At 37.8% G+C, this 25,065-nt stretch overlaps 1 protein-coding gene across 1 annotated transcript in view; it reads right to left on the bottom strand.

Moving 5' to 3' along the window:
• Positions 1 to 25,065, bottom strand: part of Orc4 (origin recognition complex subunit 4) — a 365,469-nt gene that overhangs the window by 299,377 nt on the left and 41,027 nt on the right. The window contains exons 3-4 of the mRNA XM_089088865.1: positions 23,871 to 24,027; positions 14,741 to 14,898 (exon numbers count right to left, since the gene is read on the bottom strand). Of these exons, the coding sequence (XP_088944991.1) occupies positions 14,741 to 14,898; positions 23,871 to 24,027 (315 nt within the window). The remainder of the gene's footprint in view (positions 1 to 14,740; positions 14,899 to 23,870; positions 24,028 to 25,065) is intronic.

Genomic DNA, 25,065 nt, shown 5'->3' with positions numbered 1-25,065 from the left:
TGTTGTAGAAAAAAAAAACTCAAAGACACATCTAAAGTTGCACATTCTAGATCTACGCAAAACTAGCGTTTTTTTGCTTTACGTGTCAATTTTTTCAGTTTTTTCTAAAAAAAAATGAAATATCAGTAAATGTTCGTTTTTCTGTATATGAAGTACCGTCCCGATGTAAAAGGAAGAGCTGAGCCCGAAAATGAAAGCAAATTTGATGTACAATGTACGACAAAAAAATTTCACAATCATCAATATGTGATTTTACCCTTCTCATCGTTGTGATTTTTTTTTACCATACTATCAGAAGGCAACTGTTCTGACATAAAATGATGAGCTGAGCCCAAAAACCAAACTAAACTAATTTAATATACTAGAAAACCCGTTTCATATTCATCAGTATGCACTTTTTTATTTTCATTTGACATTTTGTTTCAGCACTTATTGTCCACCAATTCGTCCAGTGTTGGTAAAAAAAATAGGTGGGCTGATGATTATGGTTGGCACGTTTAGAAGACCAGTTAACGCACAGAAAGCTACACCACTTTCATGACCTTCGTATGCAATAAACAACTCAAAACTATATTCTCTTGTTTTAAAACTTTTAAAAGTCGAAATGAATACACCCTTCACATCTGCAAATAGAAGAGAAAGGTAATCATTGAAGAATAAGAAGGTATATACACAGTAAATACAATTTATTGAATGAAAGAGAAATCATTGAAAAAGAAAATAAGACTTGGTGATTTTTATAATGATATTCGTACTATAACTAGATAGGTCAAATTGATTGTAGTTTGGTCATGGAATTTGGTAGAAGGGAATCCACTCCAGGAATCATTTAATTGTCTTAATTTTTATTTTCAGTATGTAATTGAAACACCAATTCTCTTATTTGTCATTAAAATGCCAAATAAGTGCTGATAACATCCCATTCCTTACGTTTTGGATTCACATACTAACCCATAAACATAGAACTGTTTCTATAAAACCACACTGACTTCTTGCTATTTTTGCTTTTCTACTTATTTCTTTTAACCAGCTCCAAAAACAGAATCGACATAAATGTGCTAAGAATTATGACTGAAAATAGTCACATTTCAAACAACGCCAGCGATACTTTCCGGAAAGTTATTTTTGCATCAGCATCCTGTACGAAATGTCTGCTGAGAATGGAATAAAGCGAATTTCAGCAAAATATGTATATTTTTCTCACAATTTAGAAATTTTGTGTTCACATATAAGCGGTAACAACCCATTCTCATTCTCAACCCATTTTCTACTATTATCATGCAGCAATAGGAGACCAAGCTTCGCTTATGAAGGGAATTATAGACATAAAACGATATTCCGTGTAACCCCTCTCCAAAAATGTATAACCCCCATACCCTGATCTACAGAAGAAAAACTTTGTGGAATTTTTATAGAATTAGTTTTTTAAACAAAGATACAAAGGGGAAGGTAATTTTCAAACTCTAGGAGTAAATTTTCCCTGCCAATTGACATCACTGGAAATTTTTAATTAATTTAAGGTTTCTGTCGTAATAATGCCAAGAAAGTTCAGATTTTCTGGATTTATTTTTCGAATATTTTCTAATTAGAAATACAGTGACTATTTAAATGTGGGGATTATGTCACAAGATAATGTTACACAATCTGTGGTAGTACTTTTACTTATCCTGTATCTTTACTCAGACAGCGCTATTGCACTGTCTATGATTTTTGTTTCAGCTTTGTGGGGCCTGATGATATCAATGCTATTTATTAATATAAATCGGGGAACCCACAAACAAATCAATTTAATAAGAAATCATAAATAATATTTCAATAAATCATTTATGCTAAAAGTATAGTACAACAACTTATATCTTACATAGTCAAAATTCATTCAAAATTACAAGGAAATGAATAGCTCGATACCCGGGGCTATTAGAATAGCGTTTGGTTCAATTATGAGACTGAGCATCCTGTGCTAGGCGTAGGGTTTGGGGAAGTTGAGGGGGGATATGTACAGCATCATTAGTGGTGAATATGGCTGCAAAAAGCCGAGTGTACGAAACATTCACTTTCACCCACCTGAAACCCTGTTTACACTATAGTACTGTCGTCTGCAGCAGCTCATTGCTGACAACTTTAGTAGAAACCAAGCACCAGTGCTTATATTTATGACTGTTTAATCTGTGTTAATTATTTATAATGTATTGCGTAATGTTTTAATTTCACCAAGTAGCGTGTTTGTTAAATAGTTATATTTTTTCACTACCACTTGAATAGCACCTATCTCACAGATTTTCTTTATGCAAAAAAGTATAAGTTTATATAATAGTAATAAGTATATAATAGTTTAGAAAAAAAATTTCGGCTATATATTAGCACATGACGGGGTGGGGGTAAAGAATAGCATATATTAAATACGTAACCTAACCTAACCTAGGTACCTTTCCCCCCTAAACCCCAAAAAACTAAAGTTTTAAAATTTTAGATGTTTTGAAAATTTTTGATGTTATGACGTGTCGATGTTATGACTGTCGACGTCTGACGGTTGGCGGTTCTGACGGATTTTCGTTATAAAAAAAAAAAGTTGATGTTATGACGTGTCGATGTTATGACTGTCGACATTCTGACAGGTAGCAATTGTGACTGTCGATGAACTGATGTGTCGATGTTACGACGTTCGACGTTCTGACGGGTAGCGATTGTGACTATCGATGTCCTGACGTGTCGATGTTGACTGTCGATTCCTGACGTGTCGATGTTCTGACGGATTTTTATCGATGTTACGACGGATTTTGTCGATGTCCTGTTGGTAGTGGTCCTGACGTGTCGATGTCCTGACGCCTTCCCCTTATATAACACCCCTTCTTGCCCCCCCTCTATTAAAACACTGTAGCTATGGCCCTGAATATAACTGTAATTAAGAGCTTTAGGTGTTATGCAATAACCAATTGACAACGAATCTAAAACTAACACGGCACGACTAGAGGAGCTATGCACATCACAGTTGAAGTCATCTATCACTAGTCACCGATAATCCGGCTTTTCATTATTGCACAACAGAGTTTTAAGGGATGAACAGGCATTAGAAAACTTAGTAAGTGAAGCTAGACGTTTCTGATCACAGGAAAAATTCACATTTATAAATTCAAGGTAACCAAAACATATTTCCAGAATATTACCACAATTAACCTGTAGTATCGTTCTCCCCATAATGAACACTGTTCCGATTTTAAATATTTTAAAAACTGATTTTGAAAGTGCTAAAAAAAATTGTATTCCTTCTAATAGTCTAAGCGAAATCAATATTGTGAGCTATCCTACAGACGTTGTTGTGAATACTAGAATACTAGTGAAGTAAGTCAGAGAGACGAATATTGGATAGGTACATTCCTTCAAAAATACCTGTTGAAGTATTTGAGTTATCGAAGAGATTACAAAAAAAACATGACTATTTTTGCACAATTTTTTTTAAAACTTTCTATAATAACTCAAACTAGAAAGAAGATGCAAAATAACTTTAAAAAACCGTATGGATTTCATGTTGTATTATTCGTTTTATTAATAGTACGTCATTATACCCTTAAACGTATTTTAAATATGTTCACAAATGTATTTGAGTTAAATGATTATATTTGTGAGATTGTGATTAAGTTGCAGTATAAAGTCGTTTATACACCGCTTAAAAGTGTTTGTAAAAATTTTGATTCTAGTGATGTAGATTTTATATATCAGTTTTCTTTTGTTAATACATTTTTCTATAGAAATGTTATTAACTTTTGAAATTTCTTTTAGTAGCAACAGCAGTTTCCTTCTGCGGCACCAAGCTACAATTTTGACTCAAAGATGGCAAAAAAAGTTTTAAACGCACTTATGACTATATAATAAAAAAAGAAACATCTTGACTTTTATTTACTTTTTGTGGCAGACAGCAACCATGAAAGAGTGTGGCATATAGTAAGCAGATGACACTTGGAATATGGGGTAAAACAAATTAAGAGGGGAAGGCTTGTAAACTTCATATGCAATTTCACCTCCCTATGATGAGTAACGAGTTATAGTTCACATCCCAGTCCTTATCTACTATTTTACCTTTTCTATATAATAATCTTTTTTGCAGCTGCACACTTTTAAAACATACTTTCCTTATACATACATGTTATCCTTGCCAATATTGCCGCAGCTTGTGTAGTCCTGGTAATGGGCCCAGGCACGGTGGGACAACAAAAACAAAATTAAAAGTGGTTACAATTTAGTATTTCGGGGATAGCCGTCAAGCCCTCAAAACTTTTCCGAAAACTAAAACTTAATGTTTTTGGAACCCTTAATTTTTCTTATCACAGAAACACAAGATGGTAACAACCCCCTTTCACATAATTATAATAAAGTAAAGATACAAGAAATGGGAAAATCTATACTAGCAAACAAAATATATTGAAGAGGTTGCGGTCTCCGTACGAGCTTTCTTATGCGATAGAATAAAACTGTATTCTTCTGAACTAGTCCAAACATGAGATCTTGCATCATACAATTTTTTTTGGCAGTTGTAAGTTGGGTATAGCCCACGTGTCAGCAGGATCTGCTGAAAAGTTTGACGTAGATAATTTCGGAGACCACACTGCCTTTTCATGCCGATAAAATAAAAGTTCAAAATAGGGATAAAATCCTTTTTAATAGACAGTGTATAATAAATTTCACAAAAAATACCAGATATTTCTGTCACATATACAGTGACCGTCATCAGTTTTACTATTGATGACGGTCACTGTATATGTGACCGAAATATCTGGTATTTTTCGTGAAATTTATTATACACTGTCTATTAAAAAGGATTTTATCCCTATTTTGAACTTTTATTTTTATCGTTGCTGAAAAGTTTGCAGTGGCTGTGTTCTCAAAGGGGCCAATGGCGCATTTTACGCCTTCAATTGTATAAACTGAAAATCCCTGTAATATCCCAGTTCAGACCAAAGTCAACATACATACGTTTCTGCTAAAATTTTACTTTAGAGGGGTGAGAGGGTAGGAAAGGCCTTTATCCCACAATGGTTCACTAATCAACCGGATCGAGAGGCTTTTCGTCACTCCAGTTCAGAATAGGAGTCAACTACCTATGTCACTGTGAAACAGTTTACGATGAGAGTGGTACCAGAAGGGCAACGGGCTCACTTTGGTCGGCAAATTACATTTATTGACATTACATACATGATTATGGTTCAAACAAAGTGTAAAATGCCTACATTTTAGCTAAAAAGTCTGTGGTGATGGGACGGGCGTTGGTATTGGAAGAGCAACGTACCTACCTTGTACAGGTTATGAATACTTGAGGGATTCCAGTTCAGAAAAGGCTCAGTGTGCCAGCCTTTCTAACACCCACCGAGTAGGTCCACAGCTTGCGCTTTTTGCAATGAGGCAGGACTTAAACCCTTATTCATCAAAATTCGAAAGTTTGAACTTAGGTTGTTTCTACACCTAGTCAAGAACTAGCTCATTTTTGCACAGAATCAGAACTTTGCCAGCTTTTGCATCGATTCAGGACTTAACTCGTTTATAAACCAAATCAAAACTCTACTGGTTTTTGAATCGGATTCAGGGCTTAGCTCAGTTTTACACCGAGTTAAAACCTAGCATATTTTATCATCCATTGATGACTGAGCTGGTTCTTGTTCCAATTCAGAACTTAGCCCGTTGTGCCAAGAGCCACCGAAATTCCAAAGCTTGGACTTAGCTCGTTTTGCATAGAGTCGAAGCGTTTTTCAATGAGCCGAAAACTTGGCTCACTTTTGCACCATTTTGTCACCGAGTCAGTACGCAGAACAAACTTTGCTCATGTTTACGCCAATTGACGGTTTGGCTTGTTTGTAGTGAGTCAGGACATAGCTCGTTCTTGCATGGATTCATGGCTAACCACGTTTTAACACCGAATTTTGGTTCGTTTAGCATCAAGTAAACGAAACCCAACAGTAAGGTCTTGCTTGTTCAGTGAATCAGCGATAACTCCTTTTTTAACTAGATTAATCAAAAAACTTTTCCCACAAAATAAGTTTTTTAAAGAAAAGTAAAGAACTCCATTAAACAAAAAATGAGTAAAAATGAAACCCAAAACGAACAGAAATTACAATAAATAACCGAGTCAAACTCAAAACGAGCAGAAATTAACAAAAGTTGGGCTCAAAACCCCTATGCCTTCCCAAGGCCAGAACAAAATTTGCACTTTACTGAAAAAATATAAATAATAATAATAATAATAATTTATTTATGACCCACATACGAACATTATAAATAACACAGCAGAGTAGTGGAAAATATAAAAGAAATAATGACAGCATCATTACGAAATCAAACAACAACAAAAAAATATAAATTAACCGATATCACGACGAAAAAAACAAACTAAGGGGTCATTTACATAAACAAAATTAATATTTTTAATAATAATTTTATAATAAACAGGGGCCTGTCGCGCGAACGAAAAAATTAAACAATAACGTTATAAATTATTTTTTTTTTTAACACGTCCGGGTAAATACATCAAATATTTACAATATCTAAAATAACCACTTCTAAGTCTCTGTAAATCTTTTTTCCTCAGCAGGTGGTGGAATTCAGATAGAAGATATACACCTGGAGAGCAAAAACTATTATAAAACTAAGCTAGTCCCTTACGATTCTAAATCCCTCTATTTAGAGATATGTTACTATATGACACCCGAATATCGTTTAATCATCCATAACCAACTCGGAGCAAGTTTCGGAAATGGACGGGCAAAACGATATACAAAGCCACTTGACTTTATCCAAACAGGGTAATGAAATTGAACCGAGGTTTAATGGAGATACAGAAGTTCTACTATTAAAGCATATAAACTCAAACTTTCCCATATTAACAGATAGGCCACTATCACTAAGTAGAGAAGACAGCTTACTGAAGTTCTGAGCCAGCCCTCAACGAGAAAAACTAACTAAAAGGACATCGTCGGCGTATGCAATATAACTTACACCAATATCACGAAAAAACACAGTAGGAGATAGATGTTTTAAACAAGTAGCGAGGACACATTTAAATATATAAGGAGATCCTCCCTGTCTAACGCCTTTCCTAACGGCTACCGAATCAGAAGTATTTGACAGCCACTTAATACGCACATAAGAATTATCATACCAATATCGCAATGTAGAAATAACTGAATAATTGACTCCAGAACAAACAAGGGAATGCAAGGCCTGGGCGTGAACAACATTATCAAAAGCCTCGGAAATGTATACTGTGCAGCAATACAATGAACGCTTCTGGGCAAAAGCTTCCTTTAACAACCGGCTGAGCACATGATGCGCCTGGGGGCAACCAACCCCTCTTCTAAATCCTAGTTGAAAAGACAAAAAATCGCACCTAGAAGTTATTTCAGGCAGAAGGACATACTCAAAAATCTTACTCATAAAGCAAGATACAGTAATCGGTCTACAATTCGAGCATGAATCTGGATCTTTACCGCGTTTAAGTATAGGCGTGACACTACCGGAAAGAAAACTATCAGTAACCAGAGATTGAGCTATGCAAATCTGGAATAATAACTGCAGGTGGTTCAACAATAATGGGCAATCATAAGCAAATTCCTAAAGCATAGGCCATCACAATCAGGAGAATCTGATCTTTTTAATTTTTTCAGCGCCCAATGTAAATCACTCATACTTATCGCAGGGACTCTATATTGACAAACAGACACTGGCAGGACCGAACTAAGTAGATTAGAAAAATGTTTCTGAAGACACTGATTAAATACGGAAAATATGTCAATATAATGGCGCACAAAATTCATCAGGTTTAATTCCGACTGAGGTGGGGGAGAACACTTACTGCTATTGATAACTCTATTCCAAGTCATTTTACTATTTGGAGCGTCCCACGCGTTGAGCCTTGCATTACGTAAACAAGATTTGTATTCTTTCTTCGTTTTTTTGCTTGACTGTAAACACAGCACCGGAAGAGGGTCGATCGCAAGCGTTCCACAATCGCAACCAAAACTTTGCGCGGTTCTTTACTTTTTTCACTTCCGGATGTATATTCCACAGGGGCTTGCGAGACCCAGAACGCACGTGCTCAATCGGAACTGCAACTTTTGTGGCCGACTTTAGACATGCCACTATCTGATAATAATACGAATTTAGGTCTTCCTTAGAATCAGGGCACTTTATCAAAGTCTGGAGCAAGTGAAACGGGAATTTAATAGTTGAGAGTAGATTGCATAAAGTAGTAATATACATCTCAACGTTTATACGATTCCAATTTGGCTTTTGATACCATTTTGAATGGGGACCCTTAAAGTGGACTTGAACATCAGGAGGCTCAATTAGGCACGAAATAGGGAGATGGTCATCATTGATTTTATCTTCATCAACAAACACCTCGGATTTAATTAGACCGGACTTAGACACAATAATATGGTCGAGGTTGTATTTAACGGAGCCTCGATTATGAATGTAAGTATAAGCCAGGTTCTTAGCAGCGACATAATAGACACTTGGCAGAGAATCTAGCAGGAGTTCAGATCGATCAGATGAGGTCACTATGTCAGTATTCATATCCCCGGCTAAGATCCAATCAACATTTTTATCTGCAAAATTTATGAAAAGAGATTTCAGTTTATGGCAAGCTTTAGCAAAAGCAGTAAATGACTGGGTGTTTCGATGATTGCATGGGAGATACATATTTGCAAAAGCCATGTTATTACACTGGATTGCTAGAATATTACCATCAGAACAAATTTGCATAGACTGATATCCCGACCGAGTGAAGATAGCGGTGCCGCCGGAAGGGCGACCCCGGGTCTTTTTTGCCTCTCGAATAAATATATCATGTGTAGCAGACCACCTTAAACTGTTCATATTAACTTTGGAAATTAGATGCTCCTGTAGGAATACAACATCAAAATTTAGCAGCTCGTCAATTTGCAGATCCTTATCTTTAGTACCATTAATATTCGGAGAAACAAAACTTAAGGCTGTAGGAGAAGTCATCATGTTGTCTTGGCAAGCGCATTTCTCAGTACCGAGCATTTTAAACTATAAGAAACATGATTTCCTCCGCAATTGGCGCACTTAGGAGCAATTGAGCACGGGATTTCCGTTGTGTTTTTGTGAGCCGCAACACAGCGGGAACATTTTGGTATATCAGGAGATTTTGGGAATCTAGAGATAGTGTGATCTACCCCTTGGCACCGGAAACAACGACGCGGTAATTCTTGGTAGATTTCAACACGAAAAAGTTCATATCCAAGTCGGAGACCATGGTTAATTGCATTTTTCAGTGCTAACTGATCCAGAAATTCAAAAGAAAACATTTTGAATGTCCTATTTTTATAGCACGTACTAATCCCGGTATGCTTTCCTTTAGAGATGATTCTGATATATTTTCAGGGATACCCCGAACAATACCAAGTGCTTTTTTTTATCAAGGACCTTGGTTTGAACATTAGGTAGGCTCTTAGAGGCTGAGGTGGCAAGGGATACGGCTGACTGCCTATCTCGAGTAACTACGATCCACTTTTTATTCTGGTTACCAGGTTTTAGACTTAAAATCCCTTCATAACCTTCAAGCGTATTCAATTTATCTTTTCGCAAGCCAGGATCACTTAAATCGGTAGGAACATTTTTCACAATTACTGCATATGTAGGTTTATCTTCAACTAAAGGGGGCGCGACGAGGGGGGGGGGGGACGACGGCGGGGTTTGAAGCTTTTCTGACAAAGCGCGTAATTCATTAAAACAGGCGTTTACCTTACTACTAAGCATGGAATATGCCGATGCGGGAATTATCGGGATTTTACTCGCGTTCCTTATCACGAAGTCCGGCACATCTATATCTTCAGAGTCGCATCTTTCGAACGCTGCAATAATATCGGCAATACTATTTTGTTGGGCGCTGTTACCAACTCGCCTGGGTGGAACTTCCCTCGGAAAAGCTTTCTGGAGGAAAAGCTTTCTCGCATCTAACACATCAGTGGCCGAAAAAAAATCCAAAGCATGATCTTTAATCGAATCGTGGGAAATTCCTTGTTCGAGATTTTTCTGTATGAAATTCAACACTGGATTATAAAAAAGTTTATCTTTCGCCCAAATTCCAGGATCAATCATTTTCACTTACAGTAATATAGTCCATAAATCGCAATCCCTTATTCCACTTATGAAGCCAAATTGCTTTGATTAATCGTGTCCGTAAATCATAAGCCGTAAAAACTTATATAAATGTCCAGAAACTAGGTTAATAGATTAAGCAAAGGTTTTATTATAGGTCAGGAACTATAATCCTTTGAAATACTGCGAAATCTAACTAACTTCACTGGGATTATAATTCAATGAAAAAGCTTACTGGTTTGACAATGTTAATAAAATATCCAATTTATGAGAGGTCCGTTCACTATGAACTCTGAATCAATACTCTGAATCAATGTTCTTACTTTTATAACTTTAACAAATAAAATAATATTAATATGTTGATTACTAAATAAGTATATGTATATTAAACTGACAATGCACATGCATTTGTATTTTTTTCATTAAAGTGCAAATTATATTCTGGCCTTGGTAAGGCATAGGGGTTTTGAGCCCAAGTCATATTAATTTCTGCTCGTTTTGAGTTTTACTTGGTTATTTATTGTAATTTCTGTTCGTTTTAGGTTTCATTTTTGCTTCCAATCAAATGAGCCCTTTTGAAGTTTCTACGACAACGCTTTCAATAAAAACCTTATATGCCACCAGGGCATAACTTACAACCCTTGCCCTGAGGACTGGGGGGGGGGGGTTATCATCCTCAAAGACCTAATTTCCAGAACTTTCTACAACTTTGAACAAAATGGCTATCTGAAAATGTTGATTGGATGTGTTTGGGGTAATGCTGGGCGTGAGAGGGGGATTAGTTACCTTCCAATGACTTTCGACTATTAAAAAGGGCACTAGCCCTCTCAAATTACAACTGAATGAACCCTTTTTGAAGTTTCTACAACAACGCTATCTATAAAAACCTTATATGCCCCCAGAGCATAACTTACAACCTGTGCCCTGGGGGCTCTGGGGGATTTGTCATCCTCAAATACATAGTTTCCAGAACTATCAACTACATTGAACAAAATGGCTATCTCTAAACTTTGATTGAATGTGTTTGGGGAAATGGTGGGCGTGAGAGGGGGGTTAGTTGCCCTCCAATCACTTTCGACTATTAAAATGGTCACTAGCCCTTTCAATTTCTAATCAAATGAGCCCTTTTTAAAATTTCTACAACAACTTTCTATATAAACCTTAAATGCCCCCTGGACATTACATACAACCCTTGCACTGAGGGCTCTGAAGGGGTTATCATCCTAAAAGACCTAATTTCCAGAACTTTCAACTAAGTTAAACAAAATGGATATCTCAAAATTTGGTTGGGTGTGTTTGGGGAAATGGTGGGCATGAGAGGGGGGTTAGTTGCCCTCAAATCACTTTCGACGATTAAATAAAGGGGCACTAGCCCTCTGAATTTCCAATCGAATGAGCCCTTTTTCAAGTTTCTACGACAAAGATATAAATAAAAAAACCTTATATGTCCCAGGGCATAACTTATAACCCTTGCCCTGAAGACTGTGGGGGGAGTGTCCTGCTCAAAGGTATAATTTCCAGAACTTTCAACGGCGTGGAACTTAATGGCTATCTCAAAATTCTGATTGGATGTGTTTGGGGAAATGGTGGGCGTGGAAGGGGTGTTAGTTGCCCTCCAATTATTTTCGACTAATAAAAAGGTCACTAACCCTTTGAATTTCCAATCGAATGAGCCCTTTTTGAAGTTTCTACGACAACGCTTTCTCTAAGAAACCTTATATTCTCCCAGGGCATAACTTACAATCCCTGTCGTGAGGGCTGTGGGGGAGTGTCCTCATCAAAAACGTAATTTCTATCTGGAAATCAACTAAACTGAACAAAATGAATGAGCCGTTTTTGAAGTTTCTACGACAACGTTTTCTAAAACAACCTTATATGCCCCCAGAGCATAACTTATCACCCTTGCCCTGAAGACTGTGGGGGGAGTGTCCTGCTCAAAGGTATAATTTCCAGAAGTTTCAACTGCGTGGAACAAAATGGCTATCTCAAAATTTTGACTGGATGTGTTTGGGGGAACGGTGGGTGTGGAACGGATCTTAGTTGCCTTCCAATCACTTTCGACTATTAAAAAGGGCACTAGCCATTTCAATTTCCAATCGAAAGAGCCCTTTTTGAATTTTTTACGACAACGCTTTCTATAAAAACCTTATATGCCCCCAGGACATAAATTACAGCCCTTGTCCTGAGGGCTGTGTGTGGGGGGGGGGGGGGGGTTATCATTCTCAAACACCCAAATTACAGAACTTTCAACTACATTGAACAAAATGGCTATCTCAAAATTTTGATTGGATGTAATTAGGGAAAAGGTGGGCGTGAGAAGGGGGTAAAATCACTTTCGACTATTAAAAAGGCCACTAGCCCTTTGAATTTCCAATCGAATGACCATTTGTTGAAGTTTCTTTGTAAAACACTTTCTACAAAAACCTTATATTCCCCCAGGGCATAACTTACAACCCTTGTCCTGAGGGCTGTGGGGGAGTGTTTTCCTCAAAAACATAATTCCTATCTGGAAATCAACTACGCTGAACAAAATGGCTATGTCAAATTTTGATTGGATATGTTTTGGGAAATGGTGGGCGTGGAAGGGGTGTTATGTGCCTTCCAATTACTTTTGACTATTAGAAAGGGCACAAGCCACTCCATTTTCCGATTGAATGAGTCCTTTTCGAAGTTTCTACGACAACTTCTTCGATACGAAGGGCCCTGGTCTAAAGGAAAAAAATAATAAATCATACATTGTGCCAACATCGTTCTTATATGTCCCAAGGCCATGACTTAAAACCCTTGCCCTGAGGGTTGTGGGGGAGTGTCCTCCTTAAAAACATAATTTCTATCTGGAAATCAACTACGCTGAACAAAATGGTTATCTCAAAATTTCGATCGGATGTATTTGGGGAAATGGTGGACTTGGAAGGGGGGTTAGCTGCCTTTCAATCACTTTCTATCATAGGCAGCGCAACAGCGCTGCCTAAGTAAAGAACGATGTTGGCACAATGTATTATTTTTTTTCTCATACCAGGGCACTTCGTATCGAAAGAGTTGTCGTAGAAACTTCGAAAAGGGCTCATTCGATTGGAAATTGGAGTGGCTAGTGTCCTTTTTAATAGTCAAAAGTGACAGGAGGGCAACTAGCCCCCCCCCCCCCCATCCCACGCCCATCATTCCCCCAAACACACCCAATCAAAATTTTGAGATAGCCATTTTGTTCAGCGTAGTTGATTTTCAGATAGAAAGTATGCTTTGAGGAGGACACTCCCCAACAACCCTCGGGGCAAGGGTTTTAAGTTATTTCCTGAGGGCATATAAGAACGATGTTGGCATAACGTATTATTTATAAATTTTTTTCCCTTTAGAGCAGGGCACTTCGTATCGAAGAAGTTGTCGTAGGAATTTCAAAAGGACCTCATTTAATTGGAAATTGGAGTGGCTTGTGTACTTTTTAAAAGTCGAAAGTGATTGGAAGGCAACTAACACCCCTTCCACGCCCACCATTTCCTCAAACACATCAAATCAAAATTTTGAGAAACCCATTTTGTTCAGCATAGTTGATTTCCATATAGAAATTATGTTTTTGAGGAGGACACTCCCCAACAGCCTTCAGGGCAAGGGTTGTAAGTTAGGCCCTGGGGCCATATAAGGTTTTTATAGAAGGCGTTGACGGAGAAACTTTAAAAAAGGCTCATTCGATTGGAAATTCAAAGGGCTAGTACCCTTTTTAATAGTCGACAGTGATTGGAGGGCAATTAACCCCCCTCTCACGCCCACCTTTTCCCCAAACACATTCAATCAAAATTTTGAGATAGCCATTTTATTCGACGTAGTTTTAAGTTCTGGAAATTAGGTCTTTGAGGATGACAACCCCTCATAGCCCTCAGGGCAAGGGTTGTAAGTTATGCCCTGGGGGCATAAAAAAATTCAAATGAATGTGCATTGTCAGTTTAATATAAATATACTGATATTTAGTAATCAAAATGTTAATATTATTTGATTTATTAAAGTTATAAAAGTAAAAACATTCATATTTTTTTCAGTAAAGTGCAAATTATGTTCTGGCCTTTGGAAGGCATAAGGGTTTTGAGCCCAACTTATGTTAATTTCTGCTCGTTTTGAGTTTGACTCGGTTATTTATTGTAATTTCTGTTCGTTTTGGGTTTCATTTATTTAACGATGCTGATTTGTGGTAGTTTCACGCTTGGTAGATTATTTTATTTTATTTTTGCTCATTTTTTGTTTAATGGAGTTCTTTAGGCTACTTTCCTTTGAAAAACTTATTTTGTGGAAAAGGTTTTTTTAATTAATACTATTAAAAAGCCATTCCAACTAGCCATTCCAATTTCCAATCGAATGAGCCCTTTTCGAAGTTTCTAAGAAAACTCCTTCGATACGAAGTGCCCTGGTATGGAAGAAAACAAAAACAAAAAATAATACATTGTGCCAACATCGTTCTTTACTTAGGCAGTGCGATTACACCGCCTATGATACACTAGTCCTGAAAGTCGTTAGTCTTAACTAAACCTAAAACATTCAACTCTCTTTTTTTTGGAGCCTATGCTGCTTATTGAATCTATATTTTTATAAACACATTTCTTTGGACTTAGAAATACAAAAGATTAAAAAAAAAACTTACATGCAATGATTGGGCAATGTCAAGCATATTGTATAAAAGATGTTGTTGCTTAGGGTGACAGAAACGATCCATTTCATCTAAAACTAGGATTATGGATTGGGCCTCTTCCCGATTTTTTCCACCAGTTCGCATTGAAGTCAATAGCGTTGACAGGATCTCTAAAATACATGTGCTATTCAAATAACAAGATTGAATTATCCAATTGGGACAGCGCACACAATTGCATTTGTTTTATAAACCCTCCGTTTTCTACATAATAATAGAAATTCGAAGCGTTTCCACATTTTTCAGATCGTCAATTTTTCGCGAAAATTCCCAAACTTTGAAAATAAGAAATAAACAAAATTTTTCAAACAAAAGGTCAGATCTTCATTTGACATCTCAGCTAAAGGATACAAGTAATTTGACTAATAAAAAAAGGAAATTAGGTAGGCCTATAACACTAGGGTTAACAAAGATTTTGAGCACGTTTGTGAAAAAACAAAATATAAAAAATCAGTTGGTTGTTAATAGTAAAAGCAAGAATGTCATGTTTTTTTTTTTTCTTAATCTTGATGCCTTATTAACAGTTATAAAATGGTTTAAATCAGGTTCCGCCAATTTTTGCTTTGGAGATTGTTTCACCTAATTATTGAGGAAAAAACAAGGGAAAATCATCACTTTTCGCTCCCTAAAAAGGTATGATGTGCTGCACTCTTCAATATTAACTACATGAAAAAATTAAAATCTTGACAGCACTTTTACATAATGTTTTCTATTTATGCTCGTCACTTATTCACAGAAAATGTCTCCAAAAAGGTTTAGAGCCTGAATCTCACCGTACCCCCCCCCCCCAGATTTATTAACTATAGTTACTGCTATAAACACTGCTGACAACTTATCAAAGCACCTAGTCAACTGAGTCTAACACACGCGCTTTTAAAGCCGTTTCAATATAGCCTTATAAAGTTGGATCGAACCGCATCTTTTCTTCCTCCTATTGTTTGGTATATACAGTCGTTAAAACAAGTGCCTAAAAATGTCCTTCAACATTTCATCTAGAGATTTTTTAGCATATCTTCATGAAGTTTTAAAACACCAATGTTTTTGCCGCACTTGACTAAGGCCGTTACCCTACTTCATAGCATCCTTATCTTAGTTCTAAGACTTACCTTCCTGTTTCTCCAAACTTTTTTCAGCTATGAAAAAGCACCTTACTTCTTGGCTTTTCTGCGTTTTATTTACGACATCCACCATACGTACCAGCAATATAACTAGGCAAGTGAAATTAACGTCCAAAACTCTGTATTCGGACGGCTCCTGAGAGCAGTCTTCCACAAACTGCAAATTAGTCGCCTTACAAAAGCCCGTATCTACAACCCCACAGTCTCAAACATCATGCTGTACTCTTCTGAGACATGGCCGATAACCCAGACACAGCTAAGAAAGATTGATGCCATCCAAAATAGACACCTGCGTCGAGTTGAAGGCTTCAAATGGTATGACAGGATCCGCAATACTGAGATTCTGAGGACCTTCTAGTTAGCGAGCCTCTCAACCCAAGTAGAAGGTCTTTCTCTAAGATGTTACGGCCACTTAATCCGCCTCCCGCCAACTATCCCTGCAAGGATCATACTGAACTTCAATCCCTCGATTGTCTGGAAACGTCCTCGAGGGAGGCCGCGCACCAGATGGGCTGATGTTATAAATCAACGCCTCTTCAACCGCAACATTGACCCAAATGAGGCTTCATCCTTAGCCCTGGACAGGGCTGCTTGGACAAGACTTACAGACTTACCCCCCTTCTGAAGCCTATTGCTGATTCTAGGTGGGAGCAAAGGGCTAGCTAAGCCGGGAAATTTCCACGGCGGTGGTGGGCATCCAGGCAATGAGGCTTGACCCTCCGTCCCTAGACAGCATAGGAAATCCGCTGGCGCATCTCAAAGTGGTGAAGGGGTGTATACATCACTGAGCTTCACGCCGAGCAAGGTGATGGCCAACGCACTTCGGGTGACCGCAAGACTGGGGACCTTGTGCTGTACCTTATCCCCAAGAAACGCTCAATGATGATGATGATGACAAAAATGATGAAAGTTTGGCTACGACATCCCCGATATTATGCGATGTGACGAGAATGGAACTCTCGTCGAAAAATGTGCTAACTAATATCCTATCAAGCAGAGAAGGCCTGAATATCGGCTGCTGGAACCTGTGCTTAATTAAATGTTCATTGACACGAGCTTTTGTAGCTGATGAATTTTATCTTTATAACCTTGATATTCTGTGCGTTTCTGAGACGAGATTAAATGGACGTAACATCTTGATCCTTGAATCCTCGGCTGGGAAGGCGGTCTCTTTTTATAACTCGGGACCATTAGATGGATCTGGCCGTGCAAGAGTAAGTCTCCTGTTGTCCCCCAAAGCAGTTACTGGGCTCATCGAATATGAGCCTGTGTCTTAGAGAATCCTACGGGCAAGAATTAAAGGTCGACTGTCCTTAGCTTTTACGCCCCAATAAGAGATGCCACTCAACAGCAAAAAGATCAGTTTTAAAGTGACCTGCAGACAGTCATTGATAAGATTCCCCAGAAATATATCCTCCTAATTGGAAGCGACTTTAATGCCAGAATCGGCGGAAAGCTGCATAACTCGGAACATGTGATCGGCAAGCACAGCCATGGAGACAGGTGAGGAAATGAAAACAGGCTTTTGCTGTTCACAATGCAGAACAATCCCGCTGTGGCTAACACCTGGCTTAGACACAAGCCGGGTCATACGTATATATGGGAATCCCGCGATGGAAGATTAAAGGCCCAAATAGATTATCTCCTTGTATCCCGACGATGAAAATCCATGGTGTTGGACTCAAGAATACACAGAGGTACTGACACGGGATCGAAAAATGGATCTGACCACTTCTTGCTGAAGACAAGGCTAAAGTACAGACTTAGCTCAAGGAAGATTACTATGCCGATCAGAAAATAGACGTGTCAAAGCTGAAAGTAGATGAGTACTGAAGAGCATTTGTCCTCAAAATCTCAAACCGCTTCGCTGTCCTTCAAGATGATACCGAGGAGGCAATCCCGACTGATCAGTGCCCCAAGATAAAGATTGAGAAGAAAAGGAGCAAATTCAAGGACCACATCAATGAAGCTGCCGCAAACATACTTGGGATTGTCAAGCGTAAAACCAAGAAATGGATCTCAGGAAAGACAATCAAACTCTCTGCCAAGAAAAAAGAAATGACTAACAAGAAGTCCCCCACGTACAAAGTGATACGACAAAAATGTCACAAATCAGCAAGAGCTGACAAAAAAGCTTACTGGTCTAATGTTGCCAGTGATATGTAAAGAGGCGCATCACGGAAAGATACACGAAAACTCTATCATATACTGAGAAAATGAACTAAGAAAAAGAAACAAACGACCATCCTTTCACTTGAGGCGAAGGATGGCAAATACTTACAAACAGTGAGGAACGTATCGAAAGATGGCGAGTTCATTTCAAAGAGCTATTGAGACCAGGAGACAATAGTAATCGAAAGCAACCACTTACAGAACCGCAGAACCCCCCGCACAACCAGGCTTATGAAAATGTATGTACGGACCCACCCTCCAGGGATGAAGTAATTAAGGCGATCCAAGTTTTGAAAAACCATAAAAGCCCAGGAATAGATGGGATTCCTGCCGATTTACTGAAAGCTCTCCCCGAGGCGACGGTGGATAAACTTCATAGCATGATAATCGAAGGTTGGGACAATGAATACATCCTAGATGACTGGAAGACCTCAATAGTTATCTACAATTTCAAAAAAGGAAACCAAATGGACTGCAAAAACTACCGAGGTATATTACTTATATCCATTGCTCCCAAGCTGTTCGCGGTTTTTACTTTTAAATAGATTCAGAGACACTAGATACAGCTGAACGCAACCCAACCAAGCTGGATTCAGGCGAGGTATGGGATGCTATCACCAGATTTTTAGCCTGCGACAGATCCTTGAACACCGGTTTAAACCCCAGCACCTTGAACACCAGCAGGAAATGATCCAAATCTTCATAGACTTCATTACCGCGTTTGATTCGGTCCATCGTGATGCAATATGGGAGGCAATGAGAGAGGACATCTTTCAGATCTGGTCCTGATCGAGGAAGGTGTACGTCAAGGCTGTGTCCTTTCACCAACTTTGTTCAACTGCGTCATCGATTGGATCTTCAGGGTCCTGGACAATTGTAAGGGCGTTGCAGTGAGCCAGTCCCTCTCTATCACACATCTTGACTATGGTGACGATGTGGACATGCTTGCTTAATCCGTTGCAGAAACCCAGGCTATGATAAATGACGTGCTAGTCAAGGCACTTTCAACTGGTCTCAGAATAAGCCTACCAAAAACAAAATCCATGCGAACAGATGGGATGGATGAAACCCTTGTGACCCTAAATGGTAATCAGATAGAGAACGTCCAGTCGTTCAAATACCCCGGATCGATGGTAAACCCTGCCGGTGAATCTTCAGAAGAAATCCAGAGCCGCATATCGTCAGCCTGGAGTGTCTTCCTTCAATTACGGAACTATCTCTGGAAGCGGAGCGAAATATCGCTACGCACAAAGCTCCGAGTGTATGAAGCTATGGTTCTCTCTGTCCTCCTCTATGGATGTGAAACGTGGTCCCTTAAGGCAGCCGAAGCGTTGAGCTTGAATATATTCAACCACAAATGCCTGCGCTATATCCTGGGTATCCGCCTCTCAGATAGAATCTCGAATGAAGAAATAAGGAGAAGATGTGGGGATCGCTCAATTGTCTCTGACATTGTTAAGCATAGGAGAGTGAGATGGTTTGGCCACAAAATGCGCAGAGCAGATGACCATATAAGCAAAAAATGCTTCAAATGTCTACCACTACCGGCTTGGAAGAAGAGGGCAGGAGGCCAAAAGAAGACGTGGCTAGCAACAATTAAGTCTTATCTGGAGCCAATCGGAGGATTCCGAAAATACGGCCGTCGCTGGGATCGCCAGTGACTGGAAATGGTGTAGTCTGCCACCCTCGAGCGAAACCTATGGAAGGAGACATGTCGTCATCTGCTGGGCGCCACGATGAGTCTGGATGCGGCTTGAACGTGCAACAAGTACAACTACAAGTAAGTGGTGACCCTGCTGAGCAATATCGTTAAGTCAAGTAAGTCAAGTGAAATTATCCAGTCCGTCTATTTTCTCGTCACTTAGCATCGCCTCTTCATCCTCATTATTCATCAAAATAATTACAATTAAAGCAATGCAAATTGACCTCAGTGCCCTATTTATTTTCCTGATTAATTTCAGTACAAGTATGCCTTCTCCAAAGATATAACCTAGTTTTAGAGTAGTTCTATCAGATTATGCTTCTTGACAAGAACTTTTAAAATCGGATGAATAAAAACGCTCCTTCTATCCTGCATAAACAAAGACCAGAAACCGAAAAATAAGAAGTTTTTACATAAAATACTTATATATTTTACTGGCATAAAAACTAGAATTAAAATTTTTGAAATATTAATATTTTCCCAAACTGAAAGCTATGCCACAGCAGTCGATGCTTTTATATCGAAACTGAAAAGCCCTTTCCGAAACCATTTATCAAAACCATTAAAAGTAACACTATTTACAATCCTGATTTGTTTCTAGCATTGTTTTTACGTGAAATCATATTTTTGGGTACCCAATTCTTTGCTACCAGGTGTTGAATTATATAATTAGATACAGCCTTAATTTGTCCCAAATTATATTGGAAATTGAGGCTCACATGATTTACCGTATTAATGCTGTTTTAATGTCGTTTTTCTGTGAACGAATTAATGCCGTTTTCTGTGAACGCCAGAATATGCAGGATATACATATTCTGAATGCCAAGCACGCTCTGACAGAAGAGGAAGTGATAAAACTGAATGAGTTCAGAAGAGGTCACTACAAACCAACTATGGATGTTCGGCTCCACCCTCCTACTCCATTCCATCTAAAAGAACCTCCTACCGCCTCCTTTTGTCCCTCTTGCGGCTGAGAGTTCTAAGACTGACATCGGTTTACTCCAGGTAACGGCGCTATTCTCGATGCTGTGTGTCGATTTTTCCTCGTGTTTGGAACAATTCGTAACGTGTACGTTTTACGAATGTGCTCAGAGCTTTTGTGCTCGTAGACACGGTTGTTTTGCGGTGGCTGTATTTAAATTGGTATAGTGTTTCCCATTTTATAAATAATTGATTGACTAAAAAATACCATGTTTGGGCCATGCCTATGAGATTTATCGTGTTTACAACAAGCGATTTGATTTTTTCTCTTTTTTTTAAAGACGAAATTTTTATTCTTCAACATTCAAGCAGTTCGCAAAACAGTACCTGTATTGCTTTTGCCACTAGACTGTGAACTTAAAGTCTAGTTGACTAGCTCGTAAGCCAAATAGATTAGCTCCATAAAATGAATACTATAAAAAAAAAAATCCTAAGGCAAACACATCGTGAGATTTGACCGCAACGTATGAACCATATGGTGAAAGTAATGTTCCTCGTATTTCGTCATTGAACAAGGAGAATGTGTTTAAGCAAATTTGGAAAGAGACTGATTACGTAACATGTCATACAAAGTCTTTTAATCACCTAGCTGTACTAAACTTGATTTTGAGTAATTGCCAAATTAAGATGCAAAGTTAAGAGTCAATCATGTGCTTTCGCACAGAAATCTACGAAGAAAAAGTGAAAAGTGATGCTAATAGATAAAACTTTTGAATGGCTTAAATAACCTGGGATAGAATTAATTACTTTACATCTTCATTTTGTAATTTTAATGAAAGAGTAGCTTTGATAATACTCAACTCATGATGACTCAAAAGGACATTTTCAGGTTACGGTTAAAATCGATATTGATACTTACAACATAATAACATCGTCTTTCTCCAAAGATTTCAATACATTTATATCAGAATCGATACATTTCCCCAGCCCCCTTCCTCATTCAAGTGAATAAGAAAAAGAAAATGAATTTTAATGTCACTTAAGTACTAAGGCATTAACCCTCAGGAACTTTTTTCTCTTATTAAACCAATTTATTAATTTATTCTCAAACTAGAGAAATATGGCAAAATACTTTGCCATATTTCTATTATATGATATTATATATATATATATATATATATATATATATATATATATATATATATATATATATATATATATATATATATATATATATTATTCAATCTAGAGGATGGGCAAAAATACTACTCAAGTCCTCGCAGTCGTCCTCCCTTATTTGTAGATTGGCCAACTTGACACAAACTTCATTTCTAAATTAGTTTAACGGGAATAACGAAGGTGATTTTCTGTGTAGTTGTACTCCTGGCTGATAACCTTGGCCTGAATGCGAAAAAATGTATCCGTAGAAACCTCAACACAGATTGAACGGACCGAAGCTCAAATACTGAAATCCCAACAATGATTAAACATCTTCTTATAACATCAATAATCCGCTTATGTTGATGGGAATACACAAGTCCCATCTTAGTGATAGAAGATCGCAGAATCCCTCAGACAGAATTTATGGTAACCTTCATGATCAAGGAGGGGGACGGCATCCTAATAATAATCTACGCTATCCATACCAATAAGACCTCTACGCCCTTAAAACATTCTTGTCATCCTAGTGACAAGAGGCCCTGACAACAGCAGCATATAACAAAAACTGGATACTCCTATTCAATGAATCCTATTCAGTACAACTATGGAGACGCAAGAGGGCCCAAGATAGGCATATTGTCAATTTGTCTCTAGTTACGAAAAAATCATATCTTTAGACCGGGAGTCGAATACCGATTTCGGATTACATAGTACGATATTTCATGCCTTATTTTGATTTCAAAATTTGGCTCTATTTATCATGAACCTACATTAGCTTAACGGTAGAAGTTTGTCCTTCTGTAAATTGTAATATTTTTGCCAACATTCTAATTTTCTTTCTTAATGCAATCCCTTCGTGTCTGCCCGATTCTGCTTTTCCAAAAACAGACTATAGAATAAAGACAAAGCCTACATCATTAAAACATCCGCCCCTCAAGGGAGATATGATTACAAAAAAGTGAAACAATACTCTTTCTGAGATATTGAATTTTTTCTACTGCACTTCCTTCAAACAAATTTGTTAAATGATAACGTCTTCCCTAAAACTTCTCTTGAGAGCATTTTCTTTAAGTGCGGATGATTCGAAAGTAGTTTTATTCAACCTAAATAGATGAAAGGAAATTAAAACGTTAAGAAAAAAGGAAAGAATTCAACGGTAATCTAATACGAAAGCACATAATCAGAAGTACAATTAATGAGATTAGCATGAGAAAAGAATAACATTCAAATAACACCTTGATCGCATATGAGTAGTGGATAAAAATTGTCCATGAATCGTCCTATTAGATTTATTCAAACTTTCAGTGCACTTTTAATAGTTATCTTTCATTACAGTACCCAATTCATACGTCGAATTCTTCCTTTTTTCAGGGAGAGCACTGTAGACTGTAGCGTCTTCTTTTTCCAAACATGAAACACATTTGATACCGAGCATACTGACCCTGGGAATATACGTCAGAACCTTAGTTTAGTTGCTAGTGGTCGGAAAAAAGACAGGTTTTTGCACAGGCTTCTCGTGATGTGTGCACATCGTTATCACGCGTGCGCAAAGGCGGAGTGTGAATCTTGTGTGGTTTTAAATATGTTTCAGATTTTTTTAACGGAGAGTATAGCCTTTGTCGATACTGTATATTCTGTCTACTGTGATGGAGTCAGAAAAAGTATTGAACTCAATGACATTGTGGACAGAGTGATTTATCTTTAAAATGCTAAATTAAAATGCGCCAAAAGACAAGTTTTAGAATCGGCATTCAAGTCTATTCCAGCAGGAATCCAGCGGCAAATAGGATCCATTCTTCTGCAGACATGATGCACTCCTTTCCTTTTTTAGGATTTGTATCTTCAACTAGTTTCGGTTAAAAACATTTACAATATGGAAAAGTTACAAAATCTTTGTCTCCTCCACCTGTATTTATTTGTTACATTGACTTTAGAAAGGTTGCCTGAGCACAACTTTAGCATTTTTTTTTCGAAGCGTTCCAACTCCTTTAATTCACTTTTCTTTAATTACCTGCGTGACTCTGTGATTCTGTAATATCTGCACGAAATCCAAGCTGTCGAGCAAACGACCTTAAAGCCAGGCGACTTTCGGAGTGGATGGATCCTGATAGTCGAACAACCGAAACTTTATCAGAAGGACAAGTTGCTGCAATGACACTATCGATTATCTGAAAAAAGATAATTTTTGGATGGTATCAATAAGTTAAGAATCTAGAACAAACTAAAGTCAAATATAGAAAAATTTCTGGGTGCTTTTTAACCATTATATAACCCCTAACTGCGTATTTTCATGAAGTTTTAACAAGTTGCGGGGAAAAGGAGTTAGCCCTAAAAACAGAAGCATAAAGAGTACAAAGTAGTTCTTCTGCATTTTCGTTACATTTAAAGCTGAATATTCCAGGAAAACAAAGTAGAAACACAACTGTAAATAGCATACCGTGTTCCAGTGTTTTAGCTTTCAATAATCTAACTTTTTTTTCTGTTGCTTATGGCAATTGTCACAGAAAAATGCTTTAAAATCTTTAAAATCATGTTTAAACTTAAAATATGCACAAGGTATCGTGTAAAGGAACTTCTTTTCTCATCATATATGATCAAATGCTACTTGGTGATTTGCCGCTAGCATATCATAATACGCTAATAGGGCAGGGTCGGAAGAACAAGAACGGCTGGTGGCGGAAGTCCCCCTAAAGAACAATCATGTTACAAAATGGTCCCAAATACCAAAGAAAACCCTGGCATTTCGCTGGTTACAACAGTTGAAATATTTATCAGTTTTACATTTATGAGAATGCTAAAAATCCCAAGATTTGCATACGGTGCGGCCAGAAATCAGGATGGGGACACACAACAAAAGGCATCTAATCGTTTCGCGGATTCCATTAATAGACTCATTGAAGGGAATGGCGGTTGACAGTAGGTTTTGTTCAAAACCGCAGATCTAGGTAATATTTCGGAGAATTCTGCATTATTTCTTTGCGCTCAATTATACATGGCAGTACAAAACTGTGGGATGTTCTCAAATTCATGCAGCAAAGTTGCAAAATACGTCCAGAAAATGTCCCCAAAACAAGGGCTTTAGAAAATACGAATTAAGTACCCAATTTTCAAGGTCTTCTACATAAATATTTGCAAGAAGACTGGAGGGAGGGGATCCCATAGGATGACCCATTATTTACTGGTGAGAAGAATCTTGAAACCAAAAA

The sequence above is a fragment of the Artemia sp. Qi Xiang Cuo genome, chromosome 5 (genome assembly GCF_049724085.1).
Source record: "Artemia sp. Qi Xiang Cuo chromosome 5, ASM4972408v1, whole genome shotgun sequence".
NCBI lineage: Eukaryota > Metazoa > Arthropoda > Branchiopoda > Anostraca > Artemiidae > Artemia > Artemia sp. Qi Xiang Cuo.
The sequence above is the reverse complement of the archived record's forward strand: the minus strand, read 5'-3'. Positions and strand labels throughout refer to the sequence as shown.